A 21,393-nucleotide genomic window follows, 5' to 3' on the forward strand; every position below is an offset into this window, starting at 1 on the left:
TAATTTTCTTTTTATCTGATCAGGGTTTTACAGTTCACAATTAGTGGCCGTCTGTAGGTATTATTTTACAGTAGGTCAGTCTGGGAAAGTTCCCCAAGCAAGTCATGGGCCATGATAAAATGCTGACATCTTGGCTCAAAGAAGGAGAAGTGTTTCTGTCCACTGCATGTTTTGCAGGAATTGTCATGGATTGCAGCTCTTGTACAGTAGGCCCTTTTTCTCTTGGATGGATATCAGCCTGTCCATGCCATGGCTCTTCACACCAAAGAGCATGTGTTGGGCGCCCTTGAACGATCCCTGTGAAAGTGTCAAATAAACCCATTTGCCAAGACAGATTCTGAGCCAGGAATGCCCTGTAGTGCCTCAGATTAGGATTGCCAAACTCTTAACAAATACATTTTACATTTCTTTCAGTCTTACATTAGGCAAAAGGTGGCCTCTGAAAGAATTCAGACCAACATTTTTTGACATTGAGTTTTTGTTCTGTTTTAAGTAACTGCTTATGTGATGTTGCTGCAATTACTTAAAATGGTAATTGGAAAAAAAGATTACATTGAGAAAAGTGAATATGAAAATACACGTATACAGAACATAGAATTACATACCAGATTTTTTATGCATATTCCAGTGCTGAGTTCATTTATAGGTTGTAGTTCAGTATTTACGGTAACATAATATTCTTAATGTACTGTAAATGATGTTTAAAATGCAAGGCATACTGTTTAAGAAGGTTTGCAAATTTTCGTGTAAAGATCTTCAACAGACTAATTGTATTTGCATAAAGACAAATACGGAAATGCTCCCTTCTGGTTAATTACATGTGTGGTCAGATTTGAAATTTTAGAAGAAAGAAACGTGCCTTATAAGAAAAATAATTACTTGGACTTTCTCCATGTATATTATTTTGCAAGCTCATGGAGAGCGTTACGGTAGAGCAAAATTAATTTGCATGATTAGCTTGACAGCTTGATGTAGATGTTTATTGTAAATAATGCAATATAATTAATTGTGCATCCATAAAACATGGCTTTCAGATGCCTGAGTATACACACATATTATTAGGAAAACATGAAATATGTTTCCTGATCTAGATTGTTGACATTTTAATTATCTTACTTATGTTTAAGGTGAGTCAGAATATTTCAGTCTGAACTGGAAGCAAGTAATTCAAAGTATGTCTTTAGTACTAATGTCAACACATTTTATACAGCAGAGTGTATACAAATATTATAAATGAGTGAATTTTGTGTGACTGCACATAGCTTTCAAAAGGTTACAATAGTAATTTTTCACCATTTGCAGTTTCTAAAAATCAATGTGTAGGTATTCTAATGTTGCTTGTGTTTGAACTCCAAAGGCACCGGGTGGTTACATTTTACTTTTAAGTGTTCAAGCCAAAAAGGTGTTCAAAATTGGACATGTTCAACCATATAAATTACATTATCCTTTTGCTTCTTTCCTGATCTTCTTCCCGTTTTCAAGCTATGTGCATCTCACATGTACCAAATCTGTTAATCATTTGCAGTTCTGTTAGTCTATAGTAAAGCTGCCAGAAATGTTAATGAAAATCAGGTACACACTCCCATGCCTAAGTACCTAAGCTGATTGGTATTGTGATCTTATAAAAAACAGCCACGCAATGGAATTTTGGTTTCCTGGGAAGTATTCACTATGAGAGTCTATATGGCAAATACTGTAATATAACTGATTATGAGAAAGAAAAAATATTGTTTCACATGCAGTGTTACTGTGCTGCACTGCTTTTAATTGTGATCCAGAGGCTGAAATGTGAAATGTGATGCAGAGCCTGTATTTACACAGTTCTCTTTTATATTTCTTCTATTTAAAATGTTAAGACAAACATATTGTATGCAACAAGCACTGGAACTACATTTGAGAATCAACATTTGCCTCTGTGGTGTGGATGTGTGTTTTTTTAAAGATTTTGTACCTCTTTTGCATCATTTTTATTTAGGCCTTACATGTGTTCATTTAATTTATTATTTATGTTGTCAAACAGAAGCTAGAGGCTTCAAATTTCCAATGACAATCTTGTGTCTTCATACATTAGTATTAACAGTAGTAGCAGAAGTAAATCACTCTGTAGTAACAGTTGCCGATGCATAGTTTAACCTCTGTATGTGAATCTGGATAAAACTGTATGCTAAATAGCATGCTATTATTTTCAATAATCATAATTCAGTAGCTCAGTTAGATCAGATCCTAATGAATGCGAATGCGAGGGACAAAGTGTGTAGAGAGGGTTTGGTGTGACTCGCCTAGCTAGGGGAATGGCAGCCCAGCTGTGAGGATTAGGCAGCCCAAACCCAGTATTACGAGGATTGAGCCAAGGAGTTACTGTAGGGCTGTAAATGGGGAGGTGAGAGGTATGCAAGAGGGACACGTGAGGGGAGGTCCGGGGTGCTTAGACTTGTATACAGTACATCAGTGAGCAGAAAGGTCTGAGATTAGATCTAAGCTTCCTCCCAAACTTTTGTTATGAACTCCATTAACCCAAGACTGCAAGTGGGACCCAAACATGAGCATGGGACTCAAACTCAAAATGAAACTGACGAGATTTGCAAGGTTTAAAACAGAAACATGACCAGCGTCCTTAGGCACTCTTCCAGTGCTGGAGCTAAAGGAGGTGCAGCTGGGACAACAGCACTGGGGCCCTACCATAAAGGGATCCCCACAAATGGGCTCGCCTATGTCTAATTTTTGTGCCGCTTTTTACTTGCCGTGTGAAAAATAGTGAGTTAAGTTTTGGAAAAATCATTATATTGTATTTCACCACCCTCATTTCACTTTTATTTATACAATTAATATTGAATGTACTGTATGTCTCCCACTTACGGCTTCGAAAATGTGTTTTATTTGCTTGAAAGTTGTTCTTGAATCTGTCTGAGGCCCTGGTTAGAACTGAATTTGGGTGTTTGGATATCAAATTAAACTTAACCTCAACTACTTGTTTAAGTGTGTCATGGTGGTGCAGTGGTATGCGTTGCTGCCTTGCAATGTGCCATGTTTACCCTGTGATGGATTGGTGTCATATCCAGGGTGTACTCAGCCTTGTGCCTGCTGCATGCTGGGATAGCCCTGGCTCCCCTGTACCCCTAAAGTGGCTAGAAGATGGATGGATAACTTATTTAATTGATGAGTCTTACATGAGCTGCCTCTCAAAGGTCTTTTGGGGGTATTTAGAGTGTGGCACTTGAATATCAGAATTGCAAAATAAGGTATTATGCGAAAAAAATAGGAAGAATTAAAACTAAAGGTGTCTACTTTACTTGTGTGACTTTACATATGCTTTATAAGGCATTAAAGTGGTGTTCTCAAAAGAAAAACCGAAAGGGAACAGTTGGGTGTGGCACCCAAACTAACTAAAATATGTAGGTTATGTAGGCTCAAGTAGGTTGAGCATGAGGCTTGTGTTAACTCTAACTTACTGCTTTCTAGCAAAATACCGTCCAGTGCTCCTGTAGAGACTGGGGAGGAAAAAGACAAACACAGACAGAACGGTGATGAATTCACCACACCAGCGATCTCCGGTGTCTCCATGGGCAATGCACAGGAGTTGGGTGATGTTTATCTGACCACCAGAGGACATTTTACTGAGAATATCATAGATGGTCAAGTAAAGCGGTATATCATTTCAAAGGTTCTAAAAAAGGAATTGTAGATGACTTTTTGGAGTGTAAATCTTGCAAGAGTAGGCTATCTTATTTTACTGTGGCTGTGTGATGTCAGGGGTGAAGAAGGAGGACACCCATAAAAATAGTTGTACCAGGGCCCGAGATCGTCCAGCTCCACCACAGCACTCAGCCTCTAAAATCAGCATGATTCAAAAGGTAATTAATTATAAGCTGGTTTTGACAATATTGCATGCGATTAAGCATTGAAATGACTTTTAATGCTTAACTTTTTTTTTGTATCTAATACTGTAGGTACATATGATTAATTTTCTTTTTTTCAGGAGAGAATCTGGCCTGTAAAATAACTTTGAAAAATATTGCTTTTTCATAGCTAACTGTGAATATGCTTTAAATTAGCCTCTTAGACTAATCTAAACATTTCTGAAAGCAAAGTTAGTATTTTTGTTGCTAAATCTCAATTCATCCAATGTGCTTTTAAAATAGGGGATTTATTAGCTTTTGCTATCAAAAATTGAATTCCTGACTGATTTGAATTCTGAAAAAGTGCAATTTTCCCGTGAATTTTAATTTTTACCCCGTGAAAAACAGTTTTCCCTCGTAAACTTTTTTTAAAGTATCCAAACCCTGTTTTACATTGGTGCCGTGGACATAAAAGAAATCTTGGCATTACGATTTAATGAGCAATTTCTAGAGTGCAGGCTGTGTAGAGCACGGAGCACTATTATACTGCAAGAAAGATTCTGAAATACTAGAACTAGGACGTAAGCTCTGATCAGGGAGACTGAGAGCACAATTACCTTCTTTTCAAATCCTTCTGTGACACTGCAGGAGGAAAAAGGACTTTGAAACTTGAAAGGCAAGAGCTTGCTTTCAACCTCAAAAGCGAGTAGGAAAGGGCTCTGAAATTTGTTCAGTACTCCCAATTCACCATTAGCCTGTTTCTTCCTTTAGCCTCAAGGCATTTACTGCTTTTTGAAAAGATGTTAAGAAATTCAATCACTATATAGAGCCCAGTTTTTGAGCATGTTTCACTTGGTCCATAGAGGTCTGAACTGGAGCTTTTGTGTGGGGGTGAATAGACCTGTGAACTGTTTTAGGCCTGACTAGGGCAACCATGAAAAAAAGACGGTATTTTGGAGGTGATGGCCAAGATGAAATAGTTACTTTTGGATAGGTTCTGAAAGTAATAACATTTATATTTTTGCAAGTTTAACACTTGAGGAAAAAAAGTCATTTTTATATCTCCTTCTGATCCAGAGCTTATGAATTTATCCCATCTTAAACTAATAGACATGTGCAATAAAAGTTGCAATTTCAGGGCATTTGGACTCAAGTTGATTTGAGTAACTAAAGTAAATGGTGCTGAAAAGAGCTTTGTGTTCCATCTCTAGACACTAATTTGGAAAGAGAAAAAGATTAGCCTTTTGGAAACCTCACCTGTGTCAAGACAAGCACTTGCTAAAGTCAATAGACAGAGCCCTCTTGGTTTGCTTGGAAGTCCAGCTCCGTTTGCCTTGCAATTGAAGCTGCTGTTGACCCTGCTTGGGGAGTATTTGTAAAACCATTTATTTAGCATAAACTGAAATAATAAACCCTCCTGTCTGTAAAGGCTGATTGTGATGGTGTGACATGAGTTTGATTTAATGATTAGCCGCTTGACCCCCTCAGCTAGAATGAGCTGCCTGAATAGAGCGCGAGTTCACTGAAAGAAGTTGGGGGAGAATACTAATGAGCTCACAAAACTTAGCGGGGTTCCTGCCACTTTTTGAATATTCCAATGGATGAGAGAGTGAAAATGTGAAGGGGGGTGGGCATAGGGAAAAAAGAGAAAGGGAGAGGAGGGGAAGATTGAGGCCTAGGAGGGAGATACAGTCTGGTGAGTTTACTTGGACGAGAAATAGTGAGGCACAGCTAGCTGGGATTGACGCTGGGATGCCTTGGAGTGAGCTGTAAGTACAAATAAAGTATCTGGAGTATCTTTTCATCACCTACTGTAGCTGGAAAGCTTCTGCAGGAATAGGTGGAAGACATTCATTTGAGGTTAACCAGCAAATATCATTTTGTAGAAGGAGATCTGTAGCAGACAGGACAGAAAATGAGATCATAATTGCATTGTACAATATAGACTTCTAAAGAAAAGTGGATTTCAAAGGAATATAGATAACAAGATGCTCTACAGTTATGAGATGGGTTTTTTGAATATTTTTTCAGACTTTTTTAATTGTTTTGATTTTTGTTTGTGATTTGGGATTGTATCACATTCCATATGATTGGGGAAACAAAGTTCTGAAGGCAAATGAATAATGGATGTGTCCTGAACTTCATTGTGCAGTAGGGTTAGCGTTTTTTAAAGAAATGTTTTCGCAAATGCAAGCAAAGACATGCCTTGAATGATACTGGAGTTATACATTCGAATGAGTCAGATTGCCAGTCCTCTTGCTGAAGTGCTGAAGAACATGGAAGGAGTGAGTTCACTCTTTTTTCTTCTTTCTTTTTTATGAATTAACTATATTTCCTGACCCTGCTGTTGGCTTTTGCCCAAGTCCAGTGCAATAACAGTTGTCTTCTGTCTGAGTTCACTGGCAGATGCCGTTGAAGAAGTGAGTTGTTTGCTTACATTTTTGCTATGGAGTCACCCTTGTTGCCATGGAAGGCAGAGTGTTTCTGTCAGTAATTTGGCCTTGGCACGGTCTTGCCTGAATTTACTCTTAAAAACATATTGAGCCGAACAAGATGGGACAGCTTTCTTGCCTTGGCGTTGTGAAGTGGTTAATGCTCTGGAGGAGAATTCAGAATAATTGCATTATAGTGAAAACCTCTACAATGTGAACAGCCCTTCAAAGGATTTTATGCAGCTGAAAAGGTTCACAGACCATCAGGTTTTTCAGTGTACCTTAACTAGAGGCTTTGAAGCTGACAAACACTTAGTAATGTTCCCAAAGAATGACCAATTTCCCTTTTATTGGATAAACAGGAATAAGGACTTCAGGAACAAAATGTGTAAATGCTTTAGATTTTTAGTTTTTTAATGAAAATGAGCCTATTTCTTTTGCATGGACACTACTGTACCCCCATTCAATATTTTCTTGTCCTTTTACATAGAGTAGAACTAAACAGTTTAATTCATGTATAAAATTCAGTGAGGTATATCATGTGCTTTTCTGTTTCTGAGAATGTTGACAAATGAATTCAACATATGAAGTTGCACTATCTTTCCTTGCTGTAAATGACTGGGCAGCTGCTAAGTCTTATTTAAAAGGAATATTGTGAAGTGGACTTTTAATATTGTGCAATAAAGAAAAGCTATTTAAAATCCCTTTATGTTAATATCACATTTTGTGAGAGTCTATGCATTAATCCAGATCTACAGTTTAATACCATTATACACTTAATACGATCATTCACTGTGCAGTATGTGATTTAACCCTTATATAACACTGAATACAGTAGCGCAGTAGCTAATATGTGGTGTTCCACTTTTTCCCTTACCACCGTCATTACAAATTGCATGCAAGGAAGTATTTTCTTTCAAAAGAATTTTTTTTCAGTGTTAAAAGGGAGTAGTCAGTGTGATCAGGCAGCGCTCTTCTTTGTAGGTTCTTCAATTCTTTGAACAGGTAATATGTACTTGAGACTCAACACATGTACTATACGGTGCACACTCTATTTAGATGTCATCCAATAAAGAAGTACAATTCTACTTCACTGTCCTTCATTTTCACTTATCTGATGTTGCATGCTTTCCGATCTTTTTCTTCAAGTTCTTTTTAGCAGTGGTTGCACTAAGCATTTGTAAATTGCTGAAAAAGAATGCGTTCAGTAAAAATTCATTTATTCCAAAAGGGCTGACGTGTTTGATGGGAATACTAAAAGTTAATTAGGTCTACTCTGGTAATGCAGGATCAAATAAATATGCACAATAAAATATATTTGTATGTGGTACAATATCTGCATGTGCTTTTTCTTGGTTTGAAAACTTTTTGACAGCACTTGTTGTTTCTCGGCTCTCCACCACATCCTTCAGTGTTCACATTCCCGCTTCGTAATTTGGGCAGTGTTGCTTTTCCAGGTTTCCACACCCCTTATCGCCAGTGGATTAATAAAAGGGTGGCATGGTGGTAGAGTGGATAGCATTGCTGCCTCGCAGTGCTGGCACTCTGTGTTCTTTTCCGGGTCTGGGGTGCTGTCTATGTGGAGTTTGCATGTTCTCCCTGTCTTCACCAGGGTAATCTTCCAGGTGCTTCAGTTTCCCCCTCCGCAGTCCACAGACCTGTTGGTAAGTTAACTGGGTTCTGTGAAAGATGGCCCTTGTGTGAGTGTGTGTTCGTGTTTCTGTGCCCTGCATTGAACTGGTTTCTGACCACTTTGTCCCACTTGGAATAATAATAAGAAGGAATGATAATGCACTCTAATCAAATACATATTCAGCCAAGGCCGCCCTGAATGCTTAGTCATTAAATATCCCTTGGCAATTTTTGAAGAAATAAAGTTGTTAATTTCAGTGTCCTGGCTGTGTTCCACTTTGAGCTTGTGCTGTCGGGCTCCCCTAAAGTCCCCTCACGATTCAACCACAGAATCAAGCTCTACTACTCTGCCTGATCTTCTACATACTGTAGTAGATCTGATGGCACAGAATGACTGTTGCATGTTACCCAGGTGGGGGCTTCACTTCAGTGGTTTTCTGTGGTGTTAAGCAGACTAGAGAGAATATCATTCCCCTCCCTGGATGGGATGCCAGTGCATTGTAGGGATTTTATCTGAAATGCATCAGCTGTGGTTTCTACCTTTTAAGGTATAATAGAGCTATTGTGACAATAAAACTTGCTTTCTATGGCAGTTAAAGAAGGTGTATTTATCTAAAACAGTCCTTCCTTTGCCACCTACCAGTTTACCAACTGCAGAACATGTACATACTGTACAAGGTTTCCATATTGCATACCAAGTTTTCTCAACTGCAGGAAACCCTTGCTCATACAGTATTCTGTCCCTGTAAACGTTCGAAAAGCGCATAACTTTTCCACCATCTCATGACTCTGTTATCGTCTAGGCTCCCTAGCGTACTGGGCATCTCTGCTTCTGGCTGAGCGTTCGGTTTTGGATTTTTCACATTAGCGTGTGCGGGGTTTCAGTGCTCTAAGTACTTTATTTTCAATACTTCTGCTTTTTTATTATTTGCGCTCTGATTTAATTGCAAGCATGACCTCTTAGCCTCAGATGAGTGATAAAAATAAAGTTGTGCAAAAATGGCAAGAAATGGGATGAGTATGAAATTTTTAAAGGAGAAATCTACAAATTATATAAGCTACTGATGAATGTAACATGGATCATGAGAATTTTAACTTCTGTTTCAATTTGTATTTACCAATACAATCTTTTACTAGATTTCAGAGGAACAAGTAATAGGTTAATTCCATGCTGAAAAGAGAAAAAAGAAAATACAACTTTGTGTTTTCTTCTCTTTTCAGCATGGAATAAACCTATTACTTGTTCCTTTGCAGCCTACACATGCTGACGCAGCTACCCACCTGAACTACTTTTACCAGATTATGCTACTTCTATGTAAAATCCCGGGCAGACTGTTTCCTTATGAAAATTACTGTTACTGTAAAAGAAAAAAATATTTCTGTAAGGACAATCGTTCCTACAGTAGGTCGGTAATCTTAACTGGAATGAAGAAAACGGCACTTTTTGTGAGTTTGGAATAGCGAAAGTAAAAATCGTGAGACTTCACGAAATATTTCTGGCAATGTTCAAGTTGCATCTGTAGAGGAAGCACAATTCATGCATGTGGAACATAAGCTTATGCATGCCTATTTATTTTTCAAATGAGGCTTAACCACTTTGTTAACTGTACGTGCACAGATATTTTTATCTAGCTTTCAAAAAATTGAGTTTGAATTGGCTTCTACATGGCTTAGGAATTTGAACTCCTTAAATTTCAAGAAATACATTAATATACGGCCTGGAGATTACTGTTTTGAATCTTTGGTTTGACAATGGTTTTCCAGGGAACTATGCTCAATTGGTTCTTTGCTTCAGGGGGAGGGTGGGTTTTCTCAACTCTCTGTGGACCAGTAGTCCTTCTCACTTATCACACATCTGGGGGTTTGTTGTCTTGCTGCTAAAAGCTTGGTCAGTCCGTACGAAAGAATGGCTACACTGTATGTGCTGTGGTTTTGTGTTGCCGGAAGAAGTGGATTGGTTGATGATACACATTTTCCAAGGATTTTCATATGTTGTCTACATAATTCTTAGGCTTGCTTGGGGATGGTAGTAGTGAATTGGTAGTATTGGAAGGTACAGTATTTGATACATTCTTCAACTTATGTAAGTTGAGTTACATTTCTGGAAACTGTTCTGTAAGTTGAATTAATTAAAGTTGTATAATTCAGATTTTTGTATTGAGCCATACACATTTTTTAATTTTATACTTTGATTGTTGTGGGTAACTGTTTCATCCAATTCTGTGCACTTTCTAGTTAACATGAGCACATTTTGTGTAATATAATGAATACATTGTATTCAGCAATTAAAGTAACAAAAATATCACCCAAGCTGTGCCTGCAATTCCAAGTTTCACTTTTAATTCACCAAATACTGAAAATGATTACCATATCTCCTCTCAATCCTGCTTTAATTTCAATAATTACAGAGACTTTTGAGACTTGAAGACAACTTACTGGACACTAATGTACCTGAAGACAACTTAATGTACACTGTGGTTCAGTGTTATTTTATACTTGCTAATATTTTCAGTTTGGAACAAATTAAATCTAGGACTGTTGTGAACAGTGAAACCAAAAAAGGCCTCTTTTTAAAAAAGAAAAATCCAGACCGACAGATGTGTCATCACAACTTGCCACACCAAACAATGGGGATGGAAACATTCAAATGCATCATCAGTTGTAATCTTCAAAACTGTGTATAATATTAAAGTAGCAATGTTGTTTTTTTACTTTAATGACATATCCACTTGGACCCTCTAATTTCTTTTCTTCTCATAATCTGTTTAATTTGAAGAAATGTAAGAAGAAAAAAGGCATGGTTCTTAAAATAAACTCAAATTGAGAAATACAAAGTTTTAGGATGTTGTTAAAGCATTCTCAACTTTTCAATATGGTTTGTTAAAAATAGGTATTACCTGCATTTGTTTGGAATTCTGGAACTGCTGAAAGTGATACGTGCATTTTTTTTGTATAATTTTGTTATAGGTTCTTATTTATACCACTTAAGGTTAATTTAAGCACCGCTTACCATCTAGGGATAAGTGTCTTCTGGGTTTTCTTAGCACATTTGAAAGCCCTGGGGAACCTCCTTGGATTTTTTTCTAGCACCTAATAGTGATTGTCCTGGGAATTGTGGAAAAGGAGGTGTTAATACAGTCCAGGATGGCTCCTTGTTAGTGTAGAGAACTCTAATAAAATCCAGCTGCTTTTCCTTCCTCTAAATATAGACTGATCTGATCAGATTTACTATGTAGAAATATCTCTACCTACAAAATCATGAGGCCAAGTTTTTTTTTTAACAACAACATTTTGTGCTTCTCAGCTATAGAAAACTAAGCCTTTGTTCTTTATTGCTCTGTTTAAGACTGCTTTTTTTTTTCTTAAATGTCACACAGAGGATGAAAGTCCAGGGCAGCCTTATCACAGAGAGAGAAGGAACGCAATCTCACTACAGCCCTCGTCTGGAGGGCAGAGTATGGGCAAGATCAGTGAGGAGCCCTCGACTTCTACAGAGGAGCGGCCCTCAATGGTAAAAAAGGAGGTGCATGGCTCTCTGTCCCACCTGACTGATCACTCTGTGCCCTATCGCGGGACTCTATTTGCTATGGACCCCAGGAATGGCTACATGGACTCTCATTACCGTGAGTATTTGCATGCTATCTACTTAAACCCAACGAGTGGTGTCTAATTTAATTAACTACAATATCTGTGATTCCTTGATTCACGATCCTTTACTTTTCAGTTGAATCATTTGGAGATAATTTTAAGAAAACTATCTAGTTTATTAAGAAGGAAATACCTGTGGGCAGTTCTGATTAGCTTAAAGTTCATTAAACAAAAGGTAAGACATGTCCTTCCGCATTTCTAGATTATAGAGGTCTGGTTGGCATCTTTACGTTCTATTGCAGTTTTAAGCTTTCAAAACATATGTTGTATTCAAATTTATTGGTACTAAAGAATATAAAGAATCAGTTCAACAGTTCCTGTTTTTTGTGAAATTATGACTACACAACTAGTATTCAGTTATTGCAGAACTGATTTAAGTTTACCGAGTGGTGTAGTTAATATTGAGGCAAGCAGCAATACCTAATACTTTTGCATAGATGAATACTGTGTCATTATTAAACCAATATTATATTAATTTTCTAATATTATCTATTGACACAAAAATGGAAAATACAATTAATAAAATAATACATTTTAGAATTGAATAAAAATGTTTTAGAATACAGAATTAAAGACACTGCAAAAGAGACTTGCAGTATATATTCTAAACCACTGAAAATTTAAGATATGCTGTACAGTTTCAGACTAGCCAACTTAATTTGCTCTAGTTGTCTGACTCCTGATTGAGAGGATAAGTTTTGCTTAAAAGCAAATGGATTTTATTAGTTAGAATGAAGTTGTGAGTAAAGGCCTTTGCTTCCTTTGATCAGGTTAAGCCACAGAATAAGCCAGTAATATTATTAACTGTATTATTTCTCTCATGTACCCACATTGTTTCCAGTCTTCTGTGTCTTATTCTGGAATTGCAAACCGACTTTTCTTTCATTTTTTATTTACAACATGAGGCAAAGAGGTCAAAATATATGCACGTTTAAAGGCCATAAACTGTATTCTAGTTAAAGCATGTTTGGGCTTTGCCCTCTTTTTTCTTGTATTTCTAGAAAACTTTGTATGCGGGATGAAGCTTTCTTAATTGCTTCACTAAGCATCTGGCAGTAAACAGGAATGTTCACACATCTAGGTTACGGGGTTATTTTTTGTGATGTTTCACTCTGATCAGGTTTTGCAGATGGGATACACTGGAATGCATGTTAAGTGTTGCTAAATTGGCTGCAAATTTTGCTGACATAATTTTTTTTAACTTGTGTTATAATGAGGGCCTGCTGTCCTTAGCCATATTTCAGCACTTATTTACTTTGTATTCTTTTTGCACTACTGGTCTGGAGTCTGAGATCCTTAATAAAGCAGTTACTAAATCAAATTGGGCCTCGAGGACTTAAGAAGCAATCTTGCAACCAAAACATTACTGTCAATTATATACCCAGCACAGCTCAGCTTTGGTGCCACATTTCATTGCTTTCCAATGTCTCTGGTTTTACAGTCCAGTGCAATGGAGGTGAAGTGACTTCGGCCCAGGGTCATTGAAAAAGTCACAGCTTGAAATGGAGTTCAAGGCCAAAAAAATCCTAATTTCACAGTTCTCAAAAACATGGCAATCTGAAGAGAATGGAAGCATGCAATATTCATTCATCTAAATTTAGTATTTAAAGAGCCAAAACTGAAGACAGTAGTACTAGGCTGCAATTGATAATCTTTGTGTTTGTATGCTATACATATTGTAGATGAAAGTCTGAATTCTTTAATAGAACAATATATACTGTGACCCTTTATGTATAAGAGATCGTCCAGACTCTGAAATCTCAATTTTAATGGAAGACTGAAATGAGAATTGAAGGTCCTTTCCACAGTAGGTTGGGTCAAATAATTTCTTAGATAAACAGCTTGGAACACTACACAGTGTTATGCTGAAGGTAGTTCAGGGCTAGAACCACCTAGTAGAATATATATTTCCTGCAGTTAGGAAAAAAATAAAGCAGAGTTTTGTTAGTTTTCTATCTGATCAAGGCTGATTACTTTATCATACGGTCTCTCTTTGTTGCCCACAATGGGACTGCAAGTGCTAAGAGAAATGCTTCAGGTCACAATTGTAATGAATGTCTTTATTAAATTAAGATTTGTTTTTGAGTACAGCTGCATTAGATTATTGGTATCTGTACAGTAGGGAGAAGGGACACCGTATCTCCTTTCCCTTTAAAAGAAAAACTTGGAAGGCCTGGGTTTCTGAAAGCCTGCGGCCCTTTGAAGAGCCAGTGGCGCCAGGTAAAGAGAATCTGAGGTGCGAATAAAGTGACCTTTGCTCCTTCAAGCGCTGTTTTGACCTTGGTGACCTTCCGCTTCAGCTCCTAAATTTGTCACAGGTGTGAGTGAGCTCTGCCATTTGGCATACTGCTGCGTCTGCAAAGCTCCCCGCGAAATCCAGATTATTCTTAACTTTTCTCCTGTCAGTGTTTAATGCAGCTAATATGCCAACACCTGGAGCCATTAGCACCTGGCTGTCAGGTTTGTGATGTAGTGCTTGAGTGGAGCAGGCACACCGGTCTTTGCAATATAGTCCTGCACTCCTTCTAGTGTTCTCCAGCGTCTTGCCAGGAGCCCAGCCTAAGGTTCTGTAATGATTTTACTTTACACCAAAGGTGTCGTGGAAAAAAGCCAAGTAAGTTTTAGAATTAGTTAAAACATTGTGATTAAAAGTTTCAAACAGAGGATAAAGTTAATATGCAGCTTACCACAACACTAATGCAGGAGATCTGTGGGATAAGAAAGCAGGATTTGCGAAAGCACTGAAGGGGCCAGTTTCAACTAAGAACTGCGAGTGTATGAAGCTTTTGGCATCTTCCAAAATTGTTTATCAAATACCTCCAGTGGCATGTACTATAGGTTGGAGGATCTGCATTAACACCACTAATTGTTTTGTTTTACACATTTTCTTTAACCAGGTTTTCTCTAATCATGTTACAAGACTGTTTTAGAATTCTGTCGGGAGATTATGCTAAAGTTTCAAGGAAGATCTTCATTCTTAGTCATGTAATGACCGGAATGAATACATCCATAAAAAAATCCATTAATAGCAAAAAAAGTATTTATCTTTTACAGGCTTCAATACGTTTACCATCATGCCTTTAAATGCTGCAGAGCATCTGAATGTTAAATTATAATCTAATATAATTTAGAATTCAATGTAAGCAAAGAAAACAAAAAGCAATTTATGTTTTTAAGTGTAGCCGTAACATATTACAAAGTAACTTATCATTGTTTGCTGCTACCATACTGTACTGAATCATTATTACTCTAAATCATCTGGTGTTTGGCCTGCCTCTTCCATGTACCCTTTCCTATAAAATAACTCATTGATATGTAGCTTGTCTGACCAGTGGTAAGCATTGGGCAGCAGGACAGTGTGGCTGTCTTTCCTCTAATCTGACAGTGCCAAAACAGCAGCCAGAGGTCGAGAAAATAGCAGACAAATTATCTCAGTCTGAATACTGCAAGATTTCCCATCACAAAGTAAATGTTATTTGAAAATAAAATAAATACTTGAAACTATTCAAATATGAGCAAAATAGTTTGAAATGAACTGTATATCCACTTTCTCAGCTATTTAAACGTACCACACTGGGCTCAGTTCAGATAGGCTCTTCTGTCTGTGCAGACTTGCTGAGCTGTCCCTGTGTTCGTGTGGGTTTTTGTGTGGTGCTCCAGGAAGAGGTTTGATTGGCAATTCTGAATTGGCCCTTTCTCCACGACCCTGTGATTGACTGGTATCCTGTTGGGAAGGCAGTTGTGTGCTGTTTCCTGCATTGTGCCCTATGTTTCGAGAACAGGCTCTGGTGAGCCGGCCCCTCACCAAAGTTAGTGGCTGTGTGATAAAGGGAGGACGGATAGACATTGGTGTAACAGATAGTACTGAACACCTGTTTAATTTTGAAGAGTTTGAAAAAGAAATAACTTCTGTCCTCGTTAACCTGTGCAGTTCTCAAAAGGGAACTATTTAGTTCTTTTCTCCACAGGTACTTTAGTTCTTTTGTAATGCACTGTCAAATATTTCAAACAGTGAAAATATTAACATAGATTCACTATGTGTTTATTACTGGAAAATATTCACATATTGTACGAGTAAATCAATTTAGACATGTTCAAATACATGTATTCCTTTAAAATATTGTGTGTATTGTACACAATGTTACAAGAATATACAGTATCAGTACTCTGGAAACAGTTCAGAGAAGGAGAACCAGATATATCTCTGGGCTTAAAGATATACAGTATCCTACAGTGAAGCAGTGTGTTTTAAAAAAAATTCTGTCCCACAATTGCTAATACAGTATGCGAACAATAAATTGTTAATAATGGTGGCTAAAGAAGGTCATTTTGACTTTTGTCTCTGTAGCCTGCCTGTCTTTAATGTTTTACATTGTATTACTGTATATCTAATATTGTAAAATAAGTCTAAAGCATGTAAATAAAATAAAAAATAATACAAGCTGTATATATGTGGTTAAAGTTGTCTGCCATATATAACCAGGAAAAAATAATGCAATAGCATGGCAAATAATTTTAAAGGAATAGTTTGATGCAATTTGACCAGCTTTTGTCAACTTCTTGCAGATAATCTGAAATTTAGTTACTGACCAAAATTGCACCATGAACTTTAAGTTTGGAAGCTCTGACATGAATATGAATATGAAAAAATGTCTGCATTTTCTTCATAGTTTTTTTTTTAGCATTTAGCAATATTTTTTATATTGGTAGCTTCTATATACTGTATATATTTAACTTCAGTGTTTTTTTTCTTCAAAATTGGACTTGGCAATTACATTTTTTCACAGTGATATGGAATTGTTTTTTTTTGCCAATAACTCCAGAGGCGAGACAGCTATGCTAAACTTCCCCTGAGAGAGCTGTTCTCTCGTTTTCACACTGTGAGTCCCACTGTGCTAGAAGCCATAGCAGTGCTAGTATCAAGTGAAGAAATAAGTGACTCTCTCTGAAAACACTGCAACCCGCAGTAGACAAGCAGCAGGGGTCCATGTTGCTCAGTAAGCTGAAGAGAACCCTGACTGAGTTGAGTTCGCCCGGTGCAGGCGAATTTCCTGTAAAAGGGCTGTCACTTGGGGATTCCTGGACACATCAGCTCGGATTAAGGCCAGTGATATGCAAACTATAATCCTTAACCTGAGTTTAGACCGAGTGCCTGCACATGGGAAGTGACCTGGTTACTTATTTAAAGTTACTTATTTTTTCCCCAAAGCATGTTTTACAATTTATAGAACATCCATTTTCTGACCACTTCATGCAGTTTAGGGTCGCAGAGGAGTCTTGCACCCCTTGCTTATTTCAGTAAGCAAGGGGTGCAAGGCGGGATACACCCTGGCCAGAATGCCAGCCGATTGCAGGGCACATACAGACACAAACACAGACACGCACACACTCGCTCCTGGGCCAATTTTCCCAGAAGCCAATTAACTTTTGGACTTTGGGAGGAAACTCACATTAACACGGGGAGAACATGCAAACTCCACGCAGAGAGCAAATCTGGAACTGAACGCCAGGGCCTGATGACGTTATGTGTTTGAGGGAGAAAGGCACTCTGGTAGGACTAAAGGAAGATGCAAGACGGTTCAAACTCCTTTTATAAGTGAAAAGACTTGAATGTACGGATACAGGGGAAATGGTTTAATTTTACTTATCTAGTTTTCTAAATTAAGAGGACATTCAATATTAAAGAGGGTGTCTGGTACTATGCAGAAGTGTATACAGTTGTTGAAGTTTAAGTAAATGTAAGAAAAAGACCCATTATGATTGGTAATAATGCAGAGCGAGTCTTGAAAGAATAATTTTGAAAATGAATTACAACTACACCGTAACTGAACAATAAAAACATTTTAGGGATAAAGTCATATTCAGGCAGTGGGTAATAAAGATTGCCTCAAAAATTTTCTCCTAATTTGCTTTCTCAACAATGTTAACATCTGGGGGAAATAAATACTTCTTTGGAAGATGTACTCTCTTGCTGTGCTCGGCAGGAATGAAGGAAAAATGAATTTAATTAGGCTTACTACAAAAAATCAGTAAAGGGTACAGCTTTGCCAGGAATAGCCTTGGTGAATGCCAAAATAAAATTTTAAAAAAACAAGCAAATCAATTTTAAGACCTTTTCTTCAGAGTGGAGTCTTCAAAACCTATCAAGAGTCCCCCTATGTGTAATAATTCACAAGTGATACAAAGCAGCTGTTTGGAGGACATATGGTAAAATAAAAACATTTTGTGTATAAGTTAAACCTGACGTTTTTTGTAAAACTAAATGTTCAGATAAGTAACAATGGAATCATTTATAAAACACCAATTGCACATGTTCTGTCCTACAGTAATCCTGCATTATTACGTTTTATTACATTATTTATGCTTAATTATACGTACATGTTGCCTGGTCTAACATCCATCTATGTCTTGTCTGGGGATTAATTCTACTAACCCTTTTTAATATCATAAAGCAATTTTTGTAGGTTTCTTCAACATGGCTTTTGTTTTCTTAAGGTCTGATCATTTTAGCTTTCAAGGATGACATTTTTACTCAGCTAATTTCTGAATATATGTTAATATTCATAATTGCCAACACTTTAATAGTTAATTAATACATCCATTATCAGAAAGCTGTTTTTTTCCTGGCAAGGAATGTGGTAGCTATGATCCTTTCTTGGAATCACAGGGGGCAATATCCCAATATCCAGATATCCGTGGATGGGATACCTTTCACAGGAAACACACACAGGGAATTTTTAGACACAAATTAACCTAGGCAGTGTTTTGAGAATGTGGAGGAAACTGGAACACCCAGCAAAAACAGAAGCCATGGAAACACAGGAAGAAGGAGTAAACTCCAGTCCAGAAATAAGAATTAAACCCAGGACCCAAGACATGTAAGGTGTCAGTGTTAGTTGCCAAGGCACTGTGCTGTCCTTTCCTAACAAAATGTAACTGGCATATAAAGGACTTAAACATTTATAAAAAAGTTTATATTTAGCCAAAGTTTCTTTACTGCACAGAGATGAATCACTATGTCTTTTCTTACAAAATATCACAAAAAAGAAGTATTATCTTCCAGAAAAAGGCTGTCTTTATGAAATATCTTTGGATGACATGTGATTGTCTAAATATTGGCTTTAAAGAATGAACAGAAAAGCGGCATTAATCGTGACTGGCACTGCAATGCCAGGGGCATGCTTCAGGCTATGAAAACGAATTTCTTCCATCTACTTCCTTTTATGAAAAACAAAATATTGTCTAGTATGCAAAATTAGTCTTTTTGTTGTTTTAGCACCATGTATAATCGGATCATCCTGTTTTAAACTGCCTATTAGAGAAGATCCTGTAAAATGCAAAATGGCTTACTGCTAACTTATAAAAACACTTTTTCTATAGGTGTGAGCAGCAATTTACAAACTTTGAACACATCAGATCAGGTATATATGTGTTTCTATTTATTGAAAGGGTGGTTAGATTTTTTTTCTAGCAATAGTTTGCTTATGGAAATATAAAATGCTGTAATATTTGTCCAGTTGCATTTGTACCATTTTGTCTCGTTAAAGACATCAAAAACAGACAAATCATTTTAAATATGATAGTTTACTTTTTTTCAGTCCTTTAAATACATGTGCTACTCCAGTAACACTTTGAAGTGAAGAGCTTTGCATATTTCTTTCAAAAGAATTGTAAAAGTTTGTGTATGAGGGAAAACAAAATGCCAGTTTTCCAAGCTTGGCTTATTGTGCTTTTTTTTGCCATTTTCTTTTTAATAAGCACGTATGAACAGATTGCTTATTTCATGCCTGCTTCTGTTTAATTTTATTTGCTGCTTGTAGTGTGATCTGAATTCCCTTGGATTACCAAAGGATTAGCACCTCTGCTTTCCACTCCCGGATTTATTAGTACATATTGTTTACAAGAGGCGGCTGAAGAATGTTCATAATTAAATGTTCTTTGGAGTTGGGTTGTCTTCTATTGTGAGTGTAAAACATCCTGATGTATCAGAGATCCCCTGTGTGCCTTGTAGCAGGCTGCACCAGAGAGACAGAATGTAACAGACCAGAAAATGAAGAAAGACATAAAAGAATCTGAGCTCAAGGAGGTCAGATCCATCACAGGCTTAGCGTTGCCTTCAAAGATGCCTGGGACAGGTGGCAGTTCAAGACAATCAGAGGAGAAGCATCCGCTCGCGCTGAGATAAGGGATTCCTGTAGAATCCTGCTATCTGCTCCCAGCTCGCTTTGATGTAGCTCAGCTAGAGGAGACTTTGGGGAACAGACTACTGTTTCCTCAATCACTGGCTGCGACTGTTGAGCCTTTTAAGGTCTCATTACAGTGGTCCTCGAGGATTAATCCTCTTTAAGGTTTACATGGGATGGTTTTGTCTGTTGGTCTGGCCAAGGGACCTTGGTACCACCTGCGTGAAATAATATGACACTACTTCTGGTTCTCCTTCTCTCTCTTTCTTCTCTTTATTTCTCTTTGCCGTGACTTTTTTCATGCCTACAGTTTCTCCAACGTGTTCTATGTAATTGTAACTGAACTTGACAGTAAGCTGTGAAAAAGGATTACAGTTTGTGCTTACAGAATATTTTGTAGACAATGGCTGTCCTGACATTCAAGGTTTTTTTTATGAAAATGCAAGAAAAAAACAGGATTTTAACTGGGCAATAAAGTTTTGACTTTTATTTTACTGAAACGGCTGGTCATTTTTTTTTTCCGTTTGCGAACTGCCGATTTTGAATTTACGAAGCAAAGAAAAAAGCTTATTTTCTTCACTGAGCCACGGCAGTTCTTTTACTGTAATACAAGAGCAAAGAGGCTTCAGGAAAAAAAAAAGATTAAAATCATAAACATCTACCAGAAATAATATGAATATTTATTCACGTGAATGTGCTTAATGAGTTAGCAAATACATTTTGTTATGTCTTGGAACTCAAACTGATGACAGGTGTAGAATTTGAAAGCTAACCCATTATTTTGGGGATGTATCTGACTGTCTAAATGTGTTTAGCCAGCATATAGTACAAATGCAGTACATTTCACACCTGCCTCCCTAGCTTTGCTAATGTTGTATTGAAAAATGCAACTTTTTGGGGAGCTTTCAGTATGTTATAGTGCTCTATTAGGCTTTGCTGTTCAGTTCTGAGGCTGCTGTTCTTAGTGTATCAGCAGGTTAGAGTCAATATCTCCATTTGCGGTCAGGCACTGTTGAACAACAAAGGCCACTGGACTGGAAAGGCTCCCTGATCACACTCTACACCTGGTGTATTTCGTCGGCTAATGCACACTCCTTGTATTTCACTGACACTGGGCTTAGCTGTGTGGAAAAGCCTGGGTGTCTTGCTGTGAACATAGAGTTCTGCTCACAGCTACGCATATTGGAAGTTTTGATTGAAAAGTAGCAGTGTACACGTAACTGGTAGATTTACTTTCTGAAAAGTATTAGCAGCTGCACGCACATACATACCAAGAAACACTGCCTACCTTTCAGACAGGAATGTTGTGAACCACTGCTGTGGTTTGATTCATGTCTCACACAGGAATTTAGAACTCTTCCTCCAACGGGTGAACTTTAATTATTAATTATTAATGATTGCATATACAAGCACTATGTTATTTTTAGTTTTTGGCATAGCTATTGTAATTACAATGAAGGAACTGGGGGTATTTTTTATTAATGAAAGTTATAATACTATGTGTTAAATGATGTCAGCTGTTTATCCATACGGCAAGAATGTACGGGTACTCATGACAGGTGTTTACCACACTGCTCCACAGTGTCTTCAATATGACAAGTCTTTTATATTAACAGTAGTTAGCTCTATATATGGCAATAGTTTTTTGTGTTGAAAGTGCAA

General features: G+C 37.3%; 1 protein-coding gene across 4 annotated transcripts in view; it reads left to right on the plus strand.

Annotated features, from left to right (window-relative positions):
• Positions 1-21,393, plus strand: part of gli3 (GLI family zinc finger 3) — a 161,518-nt gene that overhangs the window by 50,487 nt on the left and 89,638 nt on the right. For 3 of the 4 annotated variants that reach the window (XM_015354925.2, XM_015354926.2, XM_015354929.2), the window contains exon 3: positions 11,278-11,523. In XM_015354925.2, coding sequence (XP_015210411.2) covers positions 11,278-11,523 — 246 coding nt within the window. Of the gene's footprint in view, positions 1-5,519; positions 5,606-11,277; positions 11,524-21,393 lie in introns of those variants that run through there. The other variant, XM_015354930.2, reaches the window with a different exon arrangement.

Source organism: Lepisosteus oculatus, chromosome 6 (assembly GCF_040954835.1).
Source record: "Lepisosteus oculatus isolate fLepOcu1 chromosome 6, fLepOcu1.hap2, whole genome shotgun sequence".
NCBI classification, from domain to species: Eukaryota; Metazoa; Chordata; class Actinopteri; order Semionotiformes; family Lepisosteidae; genus Lepisosteus; species Lepisosteus oculatus.